Source organism: Pelodiscus sinensis, chromosome 3 (assembly GCF_049634645.1).
Source record: "Pelodiscus sinensis isolate JC-2024 chromosome 3, ASM4963464v1, whole genome shotgun sequence".
Lineage (NCBI taxonomy): Eukaryota > Metazoa > Chordata > Testudines > Trionychidae > Pelodiscus > Pelodiscus sinensis.
In genome coordinates, this window is record NC_134713.1 from 6219466 (window position 1) to 6235164 (window position 15699).

Below are 15699 nucleotides of genomic sequence, written 5' to 3' on the forward strand. Positions count from 1 at the left end.
CTAAAAATCTCTCTTGTCTTTTGTGTCCCAGCAGGTACAACAGGTTCAGGTGTTTGCTGACGTGCAGTGTACAGTGAATCTGGTAGGCGGAGACCCTTACCTGAACCAGCCTGGTCCAATGGGCTCGCAGAAAAGCACGACAGGTCCTCAGACCCCTCAGGCCCAGCAGAAGAGCCTCCTTCAGCAGCTACTGACTGAATAACCGCTTTTAAAGGAATGTGAAATTTAAATAATAAGACATACAGAGATATATAAATATATATATATTATATATTTTTCTGAGATTTTTGATATCTCAAACTGCAGCCATTCTTCAGCTCGTAGTGTTTGGAGCAAAAAGATTTTTTTTTTTTTGGTCTTTTTTTCTTTTTTTTTTCTTTTTTTTTTTTTTTTAAAGGCGTTGGATGTTGGCAGAGCGACAAGGCGGGACAGTCGGTTTCTTGAGCCAAAATTACAGATGATTCTTATTTTTGTAATCAGTTGCTGGCATTTTACTCCGGATGAAGGTTTCTCGGGGAGGTTGGGGAGGGGATGGGGGAAGAAGCGAGTTGAAAGAGACTGCTTCGGAAGGAGGAAGATAATCTCAGTTTCAGCTGGATCTGTCACTGATTTGTGTCTCAGCCTAGTGAGAAGGTGGGGAATTGGCGCCGAACTTCTATCAAAAAGGCTGTTTTTATTCATGCTTAAAAAACCCAAACACCTTCTTTCCCCTCTGCCCCAGTCCGCTTGTGCGTACAATCAGCTTTTTCTAGCAATCGTGAGTTTGTCAGTTTTAAAGAAAAACAGAGTATTTTGACCCACCATTTTTTCCATGTTTTATGCTGGTGTTTAAAGCCTCCTGATGAAAGAGGCCACAATGTATATATTACATTGGGGGAAAAAAATAATAAAAAGACAAAAAAAAAACAGTTTTGGGGAAAAAAGCTGCAATAATTTTTAGGGGGGAGGAGGGGGAGGGCTCTGTCAATTATTGTAGATAACATTTTTCTGATTAAATATTAAATAAAATTAAGCAGTGGTTTTTTTTCCTGCTTTGATTGTGCTTAACAGCTCTGAGATAGCGTAAACTATTTAAAATAATAATAATAAAAATAATAAAAATTCAACTCTGATGGGAGATAGCTTATTTTTTCCCCTCAAACCTATCATTGTACATAGCTCTGATCTCATGTATAAATTTTACTTCCTTTAGTTGAAATCGCTCTTAATATCATTGCATTTTATTTGATTTTTTTCCCTCTTTCTGAAATTATGCTGGTGTGTGAAAAATGTGTAGCTTTAATGGCTGAATTTGCAAGCGTTAAAAACAAAGAAACCGAGCTGGCAGCTAATGTTGTATTGCTTTCTGATTACTATGCTATGCAGTGGGTGGAGTTCTCCTCTCCACATTGGAGGGGAATGGCTGCCCGGGGGGGTGGATGGAGGAAGGTCTACTCTTCAGAGGTGCTGAGCATTCATCCTTCCCACTAGTCAGTAGGAACAGCGGGAGCTCTTGTCTCCAGTCTTTGCCCCATCACTCCCAGCTACATCTCGCTGGTGCAGATCCATGAAAAGGCTGGCTGCTGGGCAAGAGGGATGCGTGCACGACATGTCTGCTCAGCAGCTCTCCATTGGTGTGGACTTCAGGCCTATACTGCAGGGAAAAGGCATTCAGAACCCACCTGGGCTACCTCTCTGAGTGCAGGGGGGGACAGGTCTGGAGCCAGGCCCAGCCCAACCCCAGAGCTCTGAGCTGGACATAGAGCAAAGCCCCAGAGCTCTAGGCAGCAGGACAGATACCTGCTATTTGCTCTCCACCACAAAGGCAGCAGCACACTGGCACATAGCTCCATCTCCTGTCCCGCAGCCTGTGAGATTCCTAGAGGAGGTGCAGGCTCTTTGCATCGATTCACTTCCCCCTAGACAGGGGAGATGAACAGCTGGGCGTTAGAGACAGTAAAATGAGGGTGTCTACTGAGGGCAGGTCTGCAAAGCTCTGAGCTTTGAGCCAAAAGGCCAGTTAGTGCCCTCTTCTCCGGGGGTGGGGAAGACTTTCCATACAGCACCAGGAAAGCCCCAGCCATTCCAGCACCACTCACCAGGGCGCTGGGGACAAATCAGCCAATCCCCCTGTGACCACAGCCAGAAAGGATCCATCAGACCTGAGTACTCCAGAATTCCCTCGGACTCCTGAACGGGACTGTCTTGCCCTCATAGGTGTTGCTGGAGCCAGGGCAGTGCTCTGTCAGCTCAGTGCCCACAGAGAGGCATTAGTGGGATACACTTGCTCCTGACTTTGCATTTATAGGCTGCACAGCTGACGTCCTCCTGCCCGCCAAGCGACGGCATTGCTACCTGGAGTGAGCTAGTGGTTTGTCTTTGGAACCACCTTCCGGGCGAGAGGGAAAGCCAGCAAGTCGTCGGCCTTGACTCCCGCAGCAATGCTGTTGTGATAATTAGACTTCAGTTGGGATGGGTGTGTTACACTCGACTGTTCAAGTGGAAATGATAAATAAAACAGTATGAAATACACATCCAGGACAGTACCTTGAATCCCTTGCCTCAGGGCGTGATCTGTACTCCGCACAGCAACCCGGTACAAGAGTCTTGGAGATGGGGTGAACACCATTCTCAGCTGAAGTAGCTGGGGGGGGGGGGCGGCCTAGATTATTGGAAACATGTAATTATCCAAGTTGGAATTTGGCCCATATGCCAGAGTTAACATTGTACAAAAAGTTCCATGAGCTCTTTTAAGTGACTGCATGATCGGAACATGGCTCTTGCATCTACCCTGAACACTGGTGACTTTATCAGCCAGCATCTGAGACAGCTATTTAGGGAGATCTCTTCACCATATTTGATGTGAGCCGAACCTCCACATCCTGGCCATGTGCAGGATCTTTACTGATCACAGATGGAACTGCATGTCGGGTTCGATGCACCCACAGTCATCCTCACATCCGCACTCTGCATCCCCACCATGCTGAGTGTAATAAAGGCCCCCAGGAGTGTGAGCCTTATGAGGATGCTAGCTCTCTACCCCACCATGGGCAGCAGCATGCGTGTTCATGCTACAGCAACACCCGGCACAGAACAAGACAGAGGCACTCTGCCGAAATAAGTACGAGCCGCAGACTGTTCCGGGGGAAGAGCTCACAGGTAAATTCCCTTTGGATCTGTTCTTCAGTTGATCATTGGGGCAAGATTTAGAATGTGAGGCACTTGAGAGACCCCAGTACAAAGTCGATGCCTGGTGCAACATGTACACTGTCCTCTTGAGTGGGCAGAGCCAAGATGCCTTTTAATGGGAACTCTGTCTCCGTATATGCATGGCTGCTGCCTTGTTAGTTCTTTAAATCGAGGACTTCCATCCCTCCTTTTCCCTGCCCTAGGATATGTCTGCACTGCAGTGTTTTTCAGAATGGACGTTTTTATGAAAAAAAGTTCACTTACATCCACCCTGCAATCGTGTTCTGCTGACAGTAAATCGGAAGAACAGAGGGGTTTGCTGACATTGGTAAACCTCCTTCTGTGAGGAAGAAGCATTTTCCTGACAGCTGGGACTGCTTGGTCTTCACACACAACACAACCCTCAGAGCCTGGTAGGGTTCTTTGTTAGTCAATTTCTGAACTTCCCTGGGGCCCCTAAATTTGGTATTCGAAAGAGGCCCTAGCCCTGCTGCATATGGACTACCTGCCCTCTCCAGCCATTCTTTGCCTAGCCATCAAAACCACGTTCACAACCTCTGTGATGAAGGTAAAGGGCTCTAGCATTTTTAGTTTTCCACAGGCCTTTTTCATCCAGCACAAGAAATCCTGCTGAGTTTTCGGCACGAGGACTGCAGAAGTCTGTACCGGTTCCATGCATAAATGGAGCTGAGTGGATTTTAGTTTGAACTCAAGTTACCAACCCCAAATGGGTGTAATGCCCAATGCAAATTAGGGCCCCCTTCTATAAGGGTGAAGCAGTCTGATGGCTGAGCAGCTACCGGTTTCCATATGCAGCTTCAACCAACCCTGAGGAAGGATGGCTTTGTACTTAAAGGCACAGGCCTGGGTCCCTGGTGCTCCTGTGGGTCCCTATGCAGCCTTGGTGGATTACAGAATCTGCCTTCCCAGGGGCAAACAGCAGGCACTAAAGCTGGCAGAAAAAGGCAAAACAAGAACTGATGGGTAGAAGCTGATGCCAGACAAATTCAAATAAGGCGCAGTTTGTACTCATGAAGGGGATTAGGCATTAGAACAAGCCACCAAAGAGCATAGTGGATTCTTTTAAAACTGGCTGACTTGTGGGCCAATGGCAGAATTGGGTCTTGAAGGATCTACATGAATGTTGATGTGCTAGCTGCTGCTCCAGGATGGGCTCAAGCTACACTTGCCTGTAGATTTGCAGGCCTTGGTCTCTAGCAGCAACAGGTTGAAACTTGTGAGCAGGAGGCCCGAGCTGCTAATTGGATTGGTGCAGGCAGACCCCCTACACCCAAGCAAATACAGCCACAGGAGTGGAAACCTTAGAGACATAAGGTGCCAGTGAAATAGTGCAGTGACTTTTTCCCAGTGGGTCTTCATGGTCAGGATGGGGTGACCCCTGCACCAGGGGCAGCTCCACCCTTGTGTGGGGTGGGAGTGGGGAAGGACCTGCTAGCTCCCAACACATGAGAGTCTGTAGCCCTGTGGCAGTGGGGGGAAAAGTGCTATTGGAGCAGCCTTCTGCCCCTGGGTGGGGTCTGCTCCCAGGGAATGGTTAACCATTGCCTGGTAAGCATCAGCTCTTAAGGGTGACCAGTTAAAAGTTCACATCCCCAGTAGACAAAGACATCTTGAATTAACAAGCAACGAATCAAAGTGATTGACTAGGGATATTTTCACTAGGGCCATTTGGGTAAAAGCACCCACACTACCCTAATCAATGTTTATATGCACATAATGAACATTTGCACATTTTGGTTTTTTTAAACCTAAGAAACACTCTCCTGTGCCTATACTCCACTTGGCCATCGTTTTAATTTAAAAATTTGAAATTCAGATTCCAGGGTGAAAGGCAGCTGTTTTGTAACAGAACACAAGCGCACGCTGGCTGTTTTCTCTTCCAGAAGACATGACTTAACTCTCTGCTCCTGCATGGATTTTTTAGGTGGGGGTTGGACTTTTTAAAACCTGTTTGTAAGTGAGAACACAGTGGAATAAATAGAGGAACTAATCCTAAGGATGTAAGTAAATCATGTTGCTTTCTGGCTACTTTAAGCCTATCTGCTCTGTTGGTTTCCCTTTTCTTATAAAAAGTACCATCAGAGTCTACTCGAGTGGCCCCAAACACTGTACTAAGAGTGGACTGAGGTGTAATGGTTTCTAACATTACTAGAAATTGTGGTGGGACTCTTAAGAAGTAACTGATTGTGGTTTTTAAAGGAGCACTGAAAAAGGACAAAGCACTGTTTTTACCACTTCTTCCTTCTTTATGATGTAAAGGGAATGCCTGAAAGATGGCTGGTTTGGATTCCTTTTGCATTTATTTGACTGCTCATTTTTTACATTATAAATTAAGGTTTTGTCTGGCCTGTTCCTCCTGAGCAACTTTATGCAAGACTGGAGATTGCATGAGACTATGTAAGAAATTATGCACCTGTAACTTGATTGAGGGGAAATTATTTCTAATGAGACTGTTTAATGCCTCAAACAACTGAAAGAAAAGCTCTTAAAATTCATCACACACTTAACTTTCATTAAAAATTCAGAGAGTTCTCAATCCCAGACCTGAGAAAGAGAAAGTATGTTTGACATTCCTTATAAAGCAATCAGCTGACTAACCTTTTTGAAGGGTTTAAAAACAACTCCCTCTCCCCACCTTCCCAAAACTTCTTTCAGGGCCAGTAGTGTTCAAATCTGTTTCCCCCTTTAAGTCACCTTTAAAAGTGTCTGGGTCTGCCTGGAAAAGGAAATGTGTGAAATACCCTAAATTCTTAGACTTGTACCAACCTAGGCAGAGAATTAGGTCACAGTTTCATCCTTTCGTTAGTAAAGCACTTCAGAGCAGAAGCAAGGCTCACAAATGTGCAGAGTAATAATGATGGCACAATCTAGCCCCCAATTTCCTCTTCATCCAAAGGAAATGAATATATATTTTCATGCTCAGAATCCAAGGAAAACCCACATCTGCAATCTTAGGGGGGACCAGATGCATGGTATGGAAGTCTGAGGCCTTGTCTATGCTAGCAGCTCCATAGCTATAGCTCATCCCTTGTGCACTCCTGCAGAGGAAAACCGTAATGCAGACAGGATGTGACAAGGGTAATCACCCCAGAAGCCTGTCTGCATTGAGGCTTCCACCATTGCTCTCAGGGATGGCTCTGCACCAGGGGTGAATAACAGTTATGGAGTTCACCTGTTGGAAGTACTGATGACTCAGGCTTCATTCATTCTGTAGCATCATAGCCCCAATGATGGACAGTGCTGGGTCACCAAGAACACCTGGAGTAACTCCACTGAAGTACAGTGATGTTGGATTTATGCCAGTGTGAAGGGGATACTCTGAAATCCTGGGTGTGTCTGGTCATCTTGCTGGCAGTGCCCTAGCTTTAAAAGAAAAAACAAACCATGGATCAAGAGCCCAAAGCATATTCTCCATTTGGGAATGAGAAAAAATAGCCAGTTGCATTTAAAGTGAGTTTTACCCACAAAAGCTTACGACCAAATAAACCTTAGTCTTTAAGGTGCCACAGGACTCCTCATTGTTTTTGCAGATAAAGACTAGCACGGCTGAGACAAGCTTTTAAACGCAATGGAGTCTGCTCTAAAAGAAGCGTTCTGCTGGCTCTGGGTTAGGGCTGGACAGTGCTGTCTAGTTTGGAGAAGATTGATCACTGCAAGCAATCATGCCACTGGATGAGAAGATCAGAGTGGCCAGGACAAGGGTTGTGCATCTTGTCTGAACAATGGTACCTTTTAGGTCTATGCCTGGGGCTTGGTATTGACTCAGCCAGTATAATGTCCTTGATGTTCTCCTGGCTGACACCACTAGGATGCGTCTGTCCATCCTTGCCTGCTCTGATAGGAGTCAACGGCCCAGATTGAGTTCTTCAGCAGCACTTCTGAACCATCTTCCAACACCTCAGAAGCGCTAATGTGCACCCTGCTCACATGGCAACAATGCTGTATTAGAAACGCATGGATGGAAGTGGGGCAGTGCCGATTAAATAGCTTCAGTAGCAGCCCTGGGGGGCCTACGTGTGGCTATAGCCTGTAACTCAGTCACTGAAACAGGGACAGCTTTAGGTTACATCACTGTCACAGCTTTCTAGCTAGGAGGAAAAATTGTTTTAAAGCTAGTAATGTGTTGTCAGTACCCCCTATTACTGTGTCTGCTGCCTGGTTACATTGAATTTAGTGAAGCCATTATTTCCTCCCTATTAAAAAAAGGAGGGGGAAACATGAAAAAAATGAGAGAATATTGCAGTCTGACTTCCTCCCCATTTTAGATTACTGCTAGTGACGCCAACAAAGTTACTCTTGCTTTATGGTAATGAGAAGCGAATCAGTCACTGCAGATCCTAATTATTTCCTTTTAAAAAGTGTTTCATGTGTTAATTTCTTTTTAAAAAAATCCCCTAGTAGAAAGCAATTTTGTCATTTTAAAAAAATTATCCAAAAACCCCCTAAGGCATGGATTTGTATTTTGGCTTTGCTAGAAAACCATTTTATTTTAACTGATCCTACTTAAAGTTGAATTCATATTATATTATGGAAAAAAAAATCTCATTATTAGGTTTCCCCCAATCAGGGAAAATGGAGAGAATGCACTGAAAGATGGAAAATTGATCAATCTTGCATTTAATAGCTCTAATTTGCAATGAGGCATTTAGAGAGCACTTTTGTCTTAACATAAATGTTATTTTTGAAGAGTGACTCGTTTTGCATATTTTTCCTGTATTTGAAATGAGGAATAGTTCTTTAGCTGCTTGACTACTCTTGCTTTCTGCTGTTATAGCATCAGCTTTATTCAATGTTTAATTATCAGTTATTGTAAATAAAGTCATTTAAAAATTAGGTTTCTGGTTGCAGTCTGCTTATTCTATTCCATACAAGAGCTACCAGTTCTATCACTGCGTTGAATTAAATGGGAAACCGTCGACAGAATACACAGGCGAAATGGAATGAAAATGCCAACAGCCTCCAGAATGAGGATCCCTTGGGGCACAGCCACTCAGGCTTTCAAGGATGGATTGAGGGGCAGTTGACCTTGGATGTTTGGGCTTTTATAACCCTTCAAACCAGATCAAAGGGCTCTATTAGAGCTCAGTCTGCAAACCCAGTAAGCTGAAGCAAGAGCAAACAGGAGACTTTAAAGAAAGCCATTTTTTAATTTTCAACCCAGATCCACGGAAATAAGAACTCAATTCACATGAGCCACACACAAGCCAATGAAACTTACCTGCATAAAGAACTAACTTGGTTTCTGTAACAGGCAAGGTTTGTCCATGGGCAACTGCAGCTGCATGGGCTCAGATATAGCAAGGGTTTGCTGGAGTGGGACCCTCTCTCACTAGCACTGCTAGCAGCTTGCATTTTGCATTTCCAGTGCTCTTCGATTCGTGTCCCTTTCTAGCTCTGGGACATTAGCCCAGCGTGGCTGGCTTTGTAACCACACGTGGGGAATCATCTAAAATCCTATCCAACAAACAGCTCCGCTCACCTCCTCTTTGAAGGGCACCATTAACCATTTCTATCCATAGTGTATTAACAACCCCTTGGGCTCTCACAAGCTAAATGCCCAGTTTTAGCCAAGACACCTGGGTTTCTTTAAAATTCCCCCATTCGACCCTGCAGCAATGTGGCATCAAAGTGCCAGCAAATGAGGCCTAATGCAAAACGCACTAGCACTTAACACTGGGAGCTTTGAATAGCGGTCCCAGAGGGTCAAGCTGTATCTTCAGTAACAGCTCTTTCCCTCCAGCCACCATTTGTATATACTCACACTCGCTCCTTATGTCAAAAGAACAGATTTTTAAGCTTTCCCTTGTCTGTTGCTCGGCTGTTTGTGCTGGATGAGGAGCAGTCTCAGTTGAAACAAAAGTAAAACGTGAATTTGAGGGAGGAACCTGAGAGCAAGGTAGTTGGGTTCGGAAGAGCAGGGATTTGACACCAAGCAGAGGAGCAGCATGGCGGTGACTCAAAAGAGAGACAAAACAATAGTGCCAGTTGTAAGCAGAATCAGAATAAGGAAAGCTATCAAGGCTGAGCAGCAGCAGAGCTGGCAGTGTCATGCAGGGCAGAACTATTTGACAGTTCTGATCTTCATACAGAAGTCAGAAATAGAAAAGATCGGTTAGCTCATCTATTCTGTTCCCTGGCAAGTGATGCAAGAACACTCCTTCCAGAATACGCTAAATAGAGATTAAATTACTGGGGTTTCCATAGCTCCATGGAAGTTTTTCTGTATAGTCAACCCTACTTTCCTTTTTTTTTTTTTAATTTAATTGTCTCCCCCCCCACCCTTGCTTAGAATTTGCTTGTTTCAAATCATTGGCAGTAGTGATGTCCTCACTCCCCTTAACTGGTGTCTATATTAGGGGAAGCAAGGGAACAGCTGGCATTGATAAATTGGGTGATGAGGGCCCAAATTATGCCTTGCAGCACATTATTTAATACTGCCAAGTAGTGGGGTTCCCTGTTGCACTGAACAAGAGCTGCTCCCTACAAACAAACCCTAGAGAACTGGCAAACAGCTGTGGGTAATTCTTCTTGCTTTAAGAGGACGCAATGGAAGGGAGAAAGCAAACAGCAGTAGTGATGAGACACCTACAACACAATGGGAGAGAGCAGATTGCAAACCTGGGTGTAACTGCAGACTTGTTATAGGCAACAGATTTAGGGCTCCACCCCAGAGGCATCACCCCCACTGTTAGAGGGCAGATTGCACATGAGAGTCATGACTTGGAAGTCCCACACAAACTGGAGAGCGCTCAGAGAGAAGCAACAAGGAGGATGAGAAGTCTGGAGGAGCTCTTTTAAGGGAAGACAGAACTAAAACAGTTGCAGCACGACAAATGAAATGAGATTTCAGAATTACCTACTCTATAGGCCATAGGGTAGAAGAACAAGTCAACATCTGAGACAGGGTAAAATTTAGGCTGAATGTCCAAGAAAACTTCTGGCCCAGGAAACAAGATCTGTTCATCTAAGGAATATTTTCCCCCGGAAGCAGAAGTAGTTCTATTCCTGGAGACATCTAAAAAGGAGAGTGACAATCTAGTGAATCTGTTGTATGGAAAAGCCCTACTCTGTCTGGGACACAGGCTAGGTGCCCCATTTGATTGTTTCCATATTTGCTCCGTGCAATTTTAATGGCTAAAGACCAGTTAGTGAATATTTATTCTGGAATAAGCTACATTCATACATTCCACCAAAACTCCTTTCCATGAAAGTTAAAGGAGTGTCATCATCTTCATTGAAGGTTTTTGGCTTTAACAACTTAAAATTGCCAGCAACATGCAGTAAAAAGGTTCTTCAACAGATGCATCTTAAAATGATGCTTTCCGGACACATGCGGCTTTTGTGTCTATGTTTTGCAGCCAAGAAAGCTATATGGTCTGGTTAAGTCTGTATGACTGGATGAAGGTGAGGATCTGTAATGGGAAGCCACGGTGAAGGTCACTTGAGCAATTTGAACTTCTTCAAATGTTGGTGCACTTCCTCCTTGGGGTAGGGTCTAAGTGCGATGCAAGTAGTTATGTTCTCTGGCTGCTCTATCCACACTTTATGATCGATGTTGTGTTGCTGCAGAGTCTCAGCTAACGTCGTCAAGGCACCCTCATCCAGAGCCTAGAGAACAAGGGGTGAAAAATTTACTGTGAACTCAAAGTGAGATTCCCATGGAGAGCCAGCAGTAAAAGCATCCCTGATCTCACTAAACAGATCTTCATATTGCTCCTTCCCACCCATGTTGACAATTGTAACTCACTATCAAAAGAATTTAAAAGCCGTTCAACTGTATATGCAAAATAAAGAGTTATCCGCATGCAGCAGAAATGCAGTCAGTGTGGAGATAAAATGTGGCAACTGTTGCTGGTGCAGAATATTTATAGCTTTTTAGGAATAGAAAAAGGGTAACTGCCACTGAAACTTCAAAGGGACCTACATAAGTTAACCCTTGCAAAGGCATCTAGAAATCCTTAATGGAGGCAAGGCCTCCATTTTATGTGTTGTCCAAAATAAGTCCAATTCTTGAGGGTAACTCAAGTCTGCAATTCTCCGGGAGTGAGTGGTAGAATCTGCTTTCTAGAGATTCAAGGGGCTGCTATAGACAATTACTAGGAAAACCATTATCATGTCATATAATAATATATCAGGCGGGGAGGGCTTGGCACTTTACAGATCTCACAGTGTGTGCTGACAAGCTCAGAGTCTAAGGTTTAATCTATGCTACACAATAATCATGCAGCACCAGCTATGCCAGCAAATCCCCTTGGCTACGTCTACACTGGCCCCTTTTCCGGAAGGGGCATGTAAATTTCACCAGTCGTCGTAGGGAAATCCGCGGGGGATTTAAATATCCCCCGCGGCATTTAAATAAAAATGTCCGCCGCTTTTTTCCGGCTTTTAAAAAAGCCGGAAAAGAGCGTCTACACTGGCCCCGATCCTCCGGAAAAAGTGCCCTTTTCCGGAGGGTCTTATTCCTACCCCAGGCTCCCCCTCCTCTCCAAACACTCTACCTGCTGCCCACTCAGCTCCTGCCAGGGCTGAAGCACCACTGCCAGAGCTCTGCAGCTTGGGCTGGAGCTCTGCAGCTACCTGGCTCTGTAGCCGAAACCAGAGACCCGTGGCTGCCGCTGGAACTGGAGTTCCCCGGCTGCAGAGCTGTGGCCCCAACAGCAGGGGAGCTCCAGCTCCAGTGGCAGCCAGGGAGCTCTGGCCCCAGCTGTGGAGCCTGGCTCCTCAGCTTGGGGCTGGGGCCAGAGTTTCATGGCTGCCACTAGGGCCAAAACAGGGCCAGAGCTCCCTGGCCACTGGAGCCAGAACTCCTCCCAGCTGAGTCACCATCTCCTCAGCCCCCAATGCACTCCTGCCCCGCCACTCTGTTCCTGGGCTTTGTGGTTTAGGGAGATACAATCTGCATTATCCCCATTTTACAGATGAGGAATGAAGTAGAGAAAGATAACACAGGAAGTCTGTGGAGCTGTGGGAACGGATCCAGATTTCCTGACTCTCAGTCCTAGGCTATAGCCACTGACCACACTGCCTTTGGGAAAGACAAAAAGTATTCATGTCATGCTCATACAGATGAGCAAGAGCTGGGAAGGCAGCATTCAGTAAGACCTCCTGGTTTTGCGATAGAGTACCAGTTCCACACTGCCATGTTAAAATCTATGCTGTGAGGCCATTCACGTGCAAATTGTTCGAGAAGTGCATGTAGTGACCTTCTCAGCTAGACCACATAAATAACAGCACTCTATTACTGCCAAGCAACAAAATTATTTCATTAGCTTAAGCGATAAGCTAATGACTTGTGGTGGAGATTGTTAAACCTGCTGTTTTTTTATATTCTGGCTATTCAGACCAAGGAAAAGCATTGTACGCAGAACACAGCTTTCTAACATGTCGCAATCTATTGTACCCCTATCTCCCAGTTTAGAAGTAAATAATATTACCCTATCGGCAGATGGTATAGAAAATCTGGCACTGCATTGTCCCACTGGGCACATACTTGACTATCAGTTTTAACTGTCCTGACAAGTGCTCCTCTCTATGTCAATGGAGTTTCTTTATTACAATTTATGGGTGGGGCTTGTAGACTTCACCAGTCAGTTGAATTCCACAGCATCATGTGCTGGAACCAGTGATCAACTGAACATTTGGATTGAGATAGAACCTGCAGGGTGACCAGATGCTCTGGGCTCTGCTTGGCCTACTTTTCTGCAGCCTTACTTGCTCTCTGCCTTCTCTAAAGCAGGGACTATCAAATTTCCTGCTCTGGGACAGTGCAGGAAGTAAGTCTGATGCTTTGTGGAGCCATGGACCAGTGCAGGCACCTGCGTCCATCCCAAGGACGCTCGTGGGGCATTTTCCTGGTTTACAGCGCAATCTTCTTCACATCTCTTCCTTCTCAAGGCATCACTTTAGTATTTGAAACATACACAAAGGGAGCAGTGCTAGCCCCTCCTAGCAGGCCTTTGCCCTCACATTTAGCAATAAAGGTTTCTACAGGGAATTGCAGCACTGACCTACTGCTTAGCACTAGAGGAAGACAGGTAGCTCAGGGGCTTTGCCTTCTGCTGTCATTCTATGGAGAGCACCCAGCTCTGCACGTACCTGCTGTGGCTTGTCTCTCATATGTGGTCCACAAGCTACTCAAACCCCAGTAAGGGCCTCATGGGACCCCCCTTTCCCCACAGGCCTAGGCCTTATGGTGCCCCACTGCCCACCACAGGCCCTTTACTTCTAGGGATGCAATAGTGTAGTCAGTTAAACAATTAACCAATAAGTGAAAGCTTATCCGTTAATGCTACTGAATACACATATTACCCAACACCTGCAAAAGTTTCTCTAGTAAATTTTTTAGAGGGCTGGCCAGCAGCCTGGCTCAGTCTGGTCCCAGGAGCTCTCACCTCCCTGCCCCCACTGTGGCTCTACATGAAAAGTAATTTAGGAGCCGGGACCCCAGGACCCAGCATGAGCCGGGACTAAGCAGAGCTGTCTACCCACTGGCTCCTAAAATACTTTCCCTGCAGAGCCACAAAAGGGGTAGTTCCCCAGCACAAGCCCTGAGTTGGGCTGCCTGCCAGCTCTTAAATTACTTTTTATGCAGAGCCGAGGGTGGGAGGGGGTAAGATCCCAGGACTGCGTGTTTGCAGAGCTAACACTTACTGATCGAGTAGTCAACAACATTTTTGTCAACTACACAATTAATGAATTACACGCTTCTTAACATCCCTACTTACTTCTCCTTAACTCCCCTGTCTCTTCCTCACTTCAGAGTACTCTTGGAACTAGGGATGTGAATATACAACTGTGTAAATGGTTAACACATAAGCCTGGGCTTACTGGTGAATGTTCATGGTTACAAGCAGGCTCCCGCTCCGTGCTTGGGGAGCCAGCTGCTGCCGGATACAGAAACAGGAATATTAAAATGTGTATGATTAAAGTAACTGTGCAACTGCTGAAAATATCAGCAGTCACACATTTACATGCAGGGTGGCAGTCAGCAACCTGGGAGCTGGTGCACAAGGGGGAGCTGGCTCCCTGTGAGTATCCATTCCTGCCTGCCGGCGTACGGGGAGCCCGCATGTCACCGTTAACGGGCGAGTCCAGGCTCTTCGTTTCACCAGGCAGGCAGTGACACCTGCGCAATCCCCCACAGCGGGGCAGCAGCGCAGGGGGCAGCCGGCAACGGGACACCAGCTGGGGGGGGGGGGGGGGTCGTGTAACTGGTTACAGAGCTACACAACTCCTCGCTTTTCAACAGCCCCCATTGGACCCCTGTTCCCTCAAGGCCTCGCACCCCTTCTTGGCCTCAGCCGCCTGCTGCCCCAGCTCCCTTCCCCCAGGCACCGCCCTGAGCGGGGCCCCCAGGTCCTGCCCCACCCCCCTCGCCCTGAGCAGGGCCCCCCTTCCCCCAGGTCCTGCCCCACCCCCCTCGCCCTGAGCAGGGCCCCCCCCTTCCCCCAGGCACCACCCCGCCCCCCTCGCCCTGAGCAGGGCCCTCCCTTTCCCGAGGTCCCGCCCCGCCCCCCTCGCCCTGAGCAGGGCCCCCCCCCCGGCAGTCCCGCCCCACCCCCCTCGCCCTGAGCTGGGCCCCCCCCGGCAGTCCGGCCCCGCCCCCCCTCGCCCTGAGCAGGGCCCCCCCTTCCCCCAGGCACCGCCCCACCCCCCTCGCCCTGAGCAGGGCCCCCCCCGGCAGTCCGGCCCCGCCCCCCTCGCCCTGAGCAGGGCCCCCCTTCCCCCAGGCACCGCCCCGCCCCCCTCGCCCTGAGCAGGGCCCCCCTTCCCCCAGGCACCGCCCCGCCCCCCTCGCCCTGAGCAGGGCCCCCCCTTTCCCCCAGGCACCGCCCTGAGTGGGCCCCCCCTTGCCCGGCCCCACCCCCCTCGCCCTGAGTGGGCCCCCCCTTCCCCCAGGTCCCGCCCCGCCCCCGCCCCCCTCGCCCTGAGCAGGGCCCCCCCGGCAGTCCGGCCCCGCCCCCTCGCCCTGAGCAGGGCCCCCCCCGGCAGTCCGGCCCCGCCCCCCCTCGCCCTGAGCGGGCCCCCCCCGGCAGTCCGGCCCCGCCCCCCTCGCCCTGAGCGGGCCCCCCCCGGCAGTCCGGCCCCGCCCCCCCCCCGCTCACCTGCAGCACCACGGTCCTCATGCGGCCCGCCTCGGCCAGGTAGGCGCCGGTGTCCGCGTGCCCGTAGTGCGCATGCACCGCCGCCAGGGCCGCGTGGCAGGCCTGAGCCACCACGGCCCCCAACGGCCACGAGAGCGGCTCGCGCTGCAGGTCCCCCCGCAGCACCACGTACTGCACCAGCCGCCCCGCGGGGCCGCTCCCGGGCGCCGCCATCTTCGCGTACGGAACCCTGCTCTGGGAGGGAGAAAGGCGCGACGCCTGCCGGGAAAAGGGTGTACCCTAGCAGGCCGGGCACATCCTATACGCATGGTGGGGAAAATAGCGTGGGCGCCGCCATCTTAGTGTACGGAATCGAGAGGGCCGTTACGCAGAGCATGCCGGGAAAAGGGCGTTCTCCCTGCCATTT

The 15699-nt window shown here is 48.4% G+C and overlaps 2 protein-coding genes across 10 annotated transcripts in view; one reads left to right on the forward strand and one right to left on the reverse strand.

The window, feature by feature from the left end:
• NCOA1 (nuclear receptor coactivator 1) overlaps window positions 1–8022 on the forward strand; it is a 346176-nt gene extending 338154 nt beyond the window's left edge. For 4 of the 9 annotated variants that reach the window (XM_075923289.1, XM_075923294.1, XM_075923290.1 and 1 more), the window contains one exon: window positions 32–8022. In XM_075923289.1, coding sequence (XP_075779404.1) covers window positions 32–202 — 171 coding nt within the window. In that variant the 3' untranslated portion in view covers window positions 203–8022. The remainder of the gene's footprint in view (window positions 1–31) is intronic. The other 5 variants (XM_075923291.1, XM_075923295.1, XM_075923292.1 and 2 more) reach the window with 3 other exon arrangements.
• A 2302-nt stretch (window positions 8023–10324) lies between these two features.
• On the reverse strand, window positions 10325–15650 carry PTRHD1 (peptidyl-tRNA hydrolase domain containing 1). Its single transcript, XM_075923301.1, has 2 exons — window positions 15294–15650; window positions 10325–10797 (listed from the first exon to the last, which is right to left on the reverse strand). The coding sequence occupies exons 1-2, from the start codon at window positions 15504–15506 to the stop codon at window positions 10627–10629; spliced, it is 384 nt and encodes a 127-aa protein (XP_075779416.1). The 5' UTR covers window positions 15507–15650; the 3' UTR covers window positions 10325–10626.
• Between the last annotated feature and the right edge of the window lie 49 nt (window positions 15651–15699).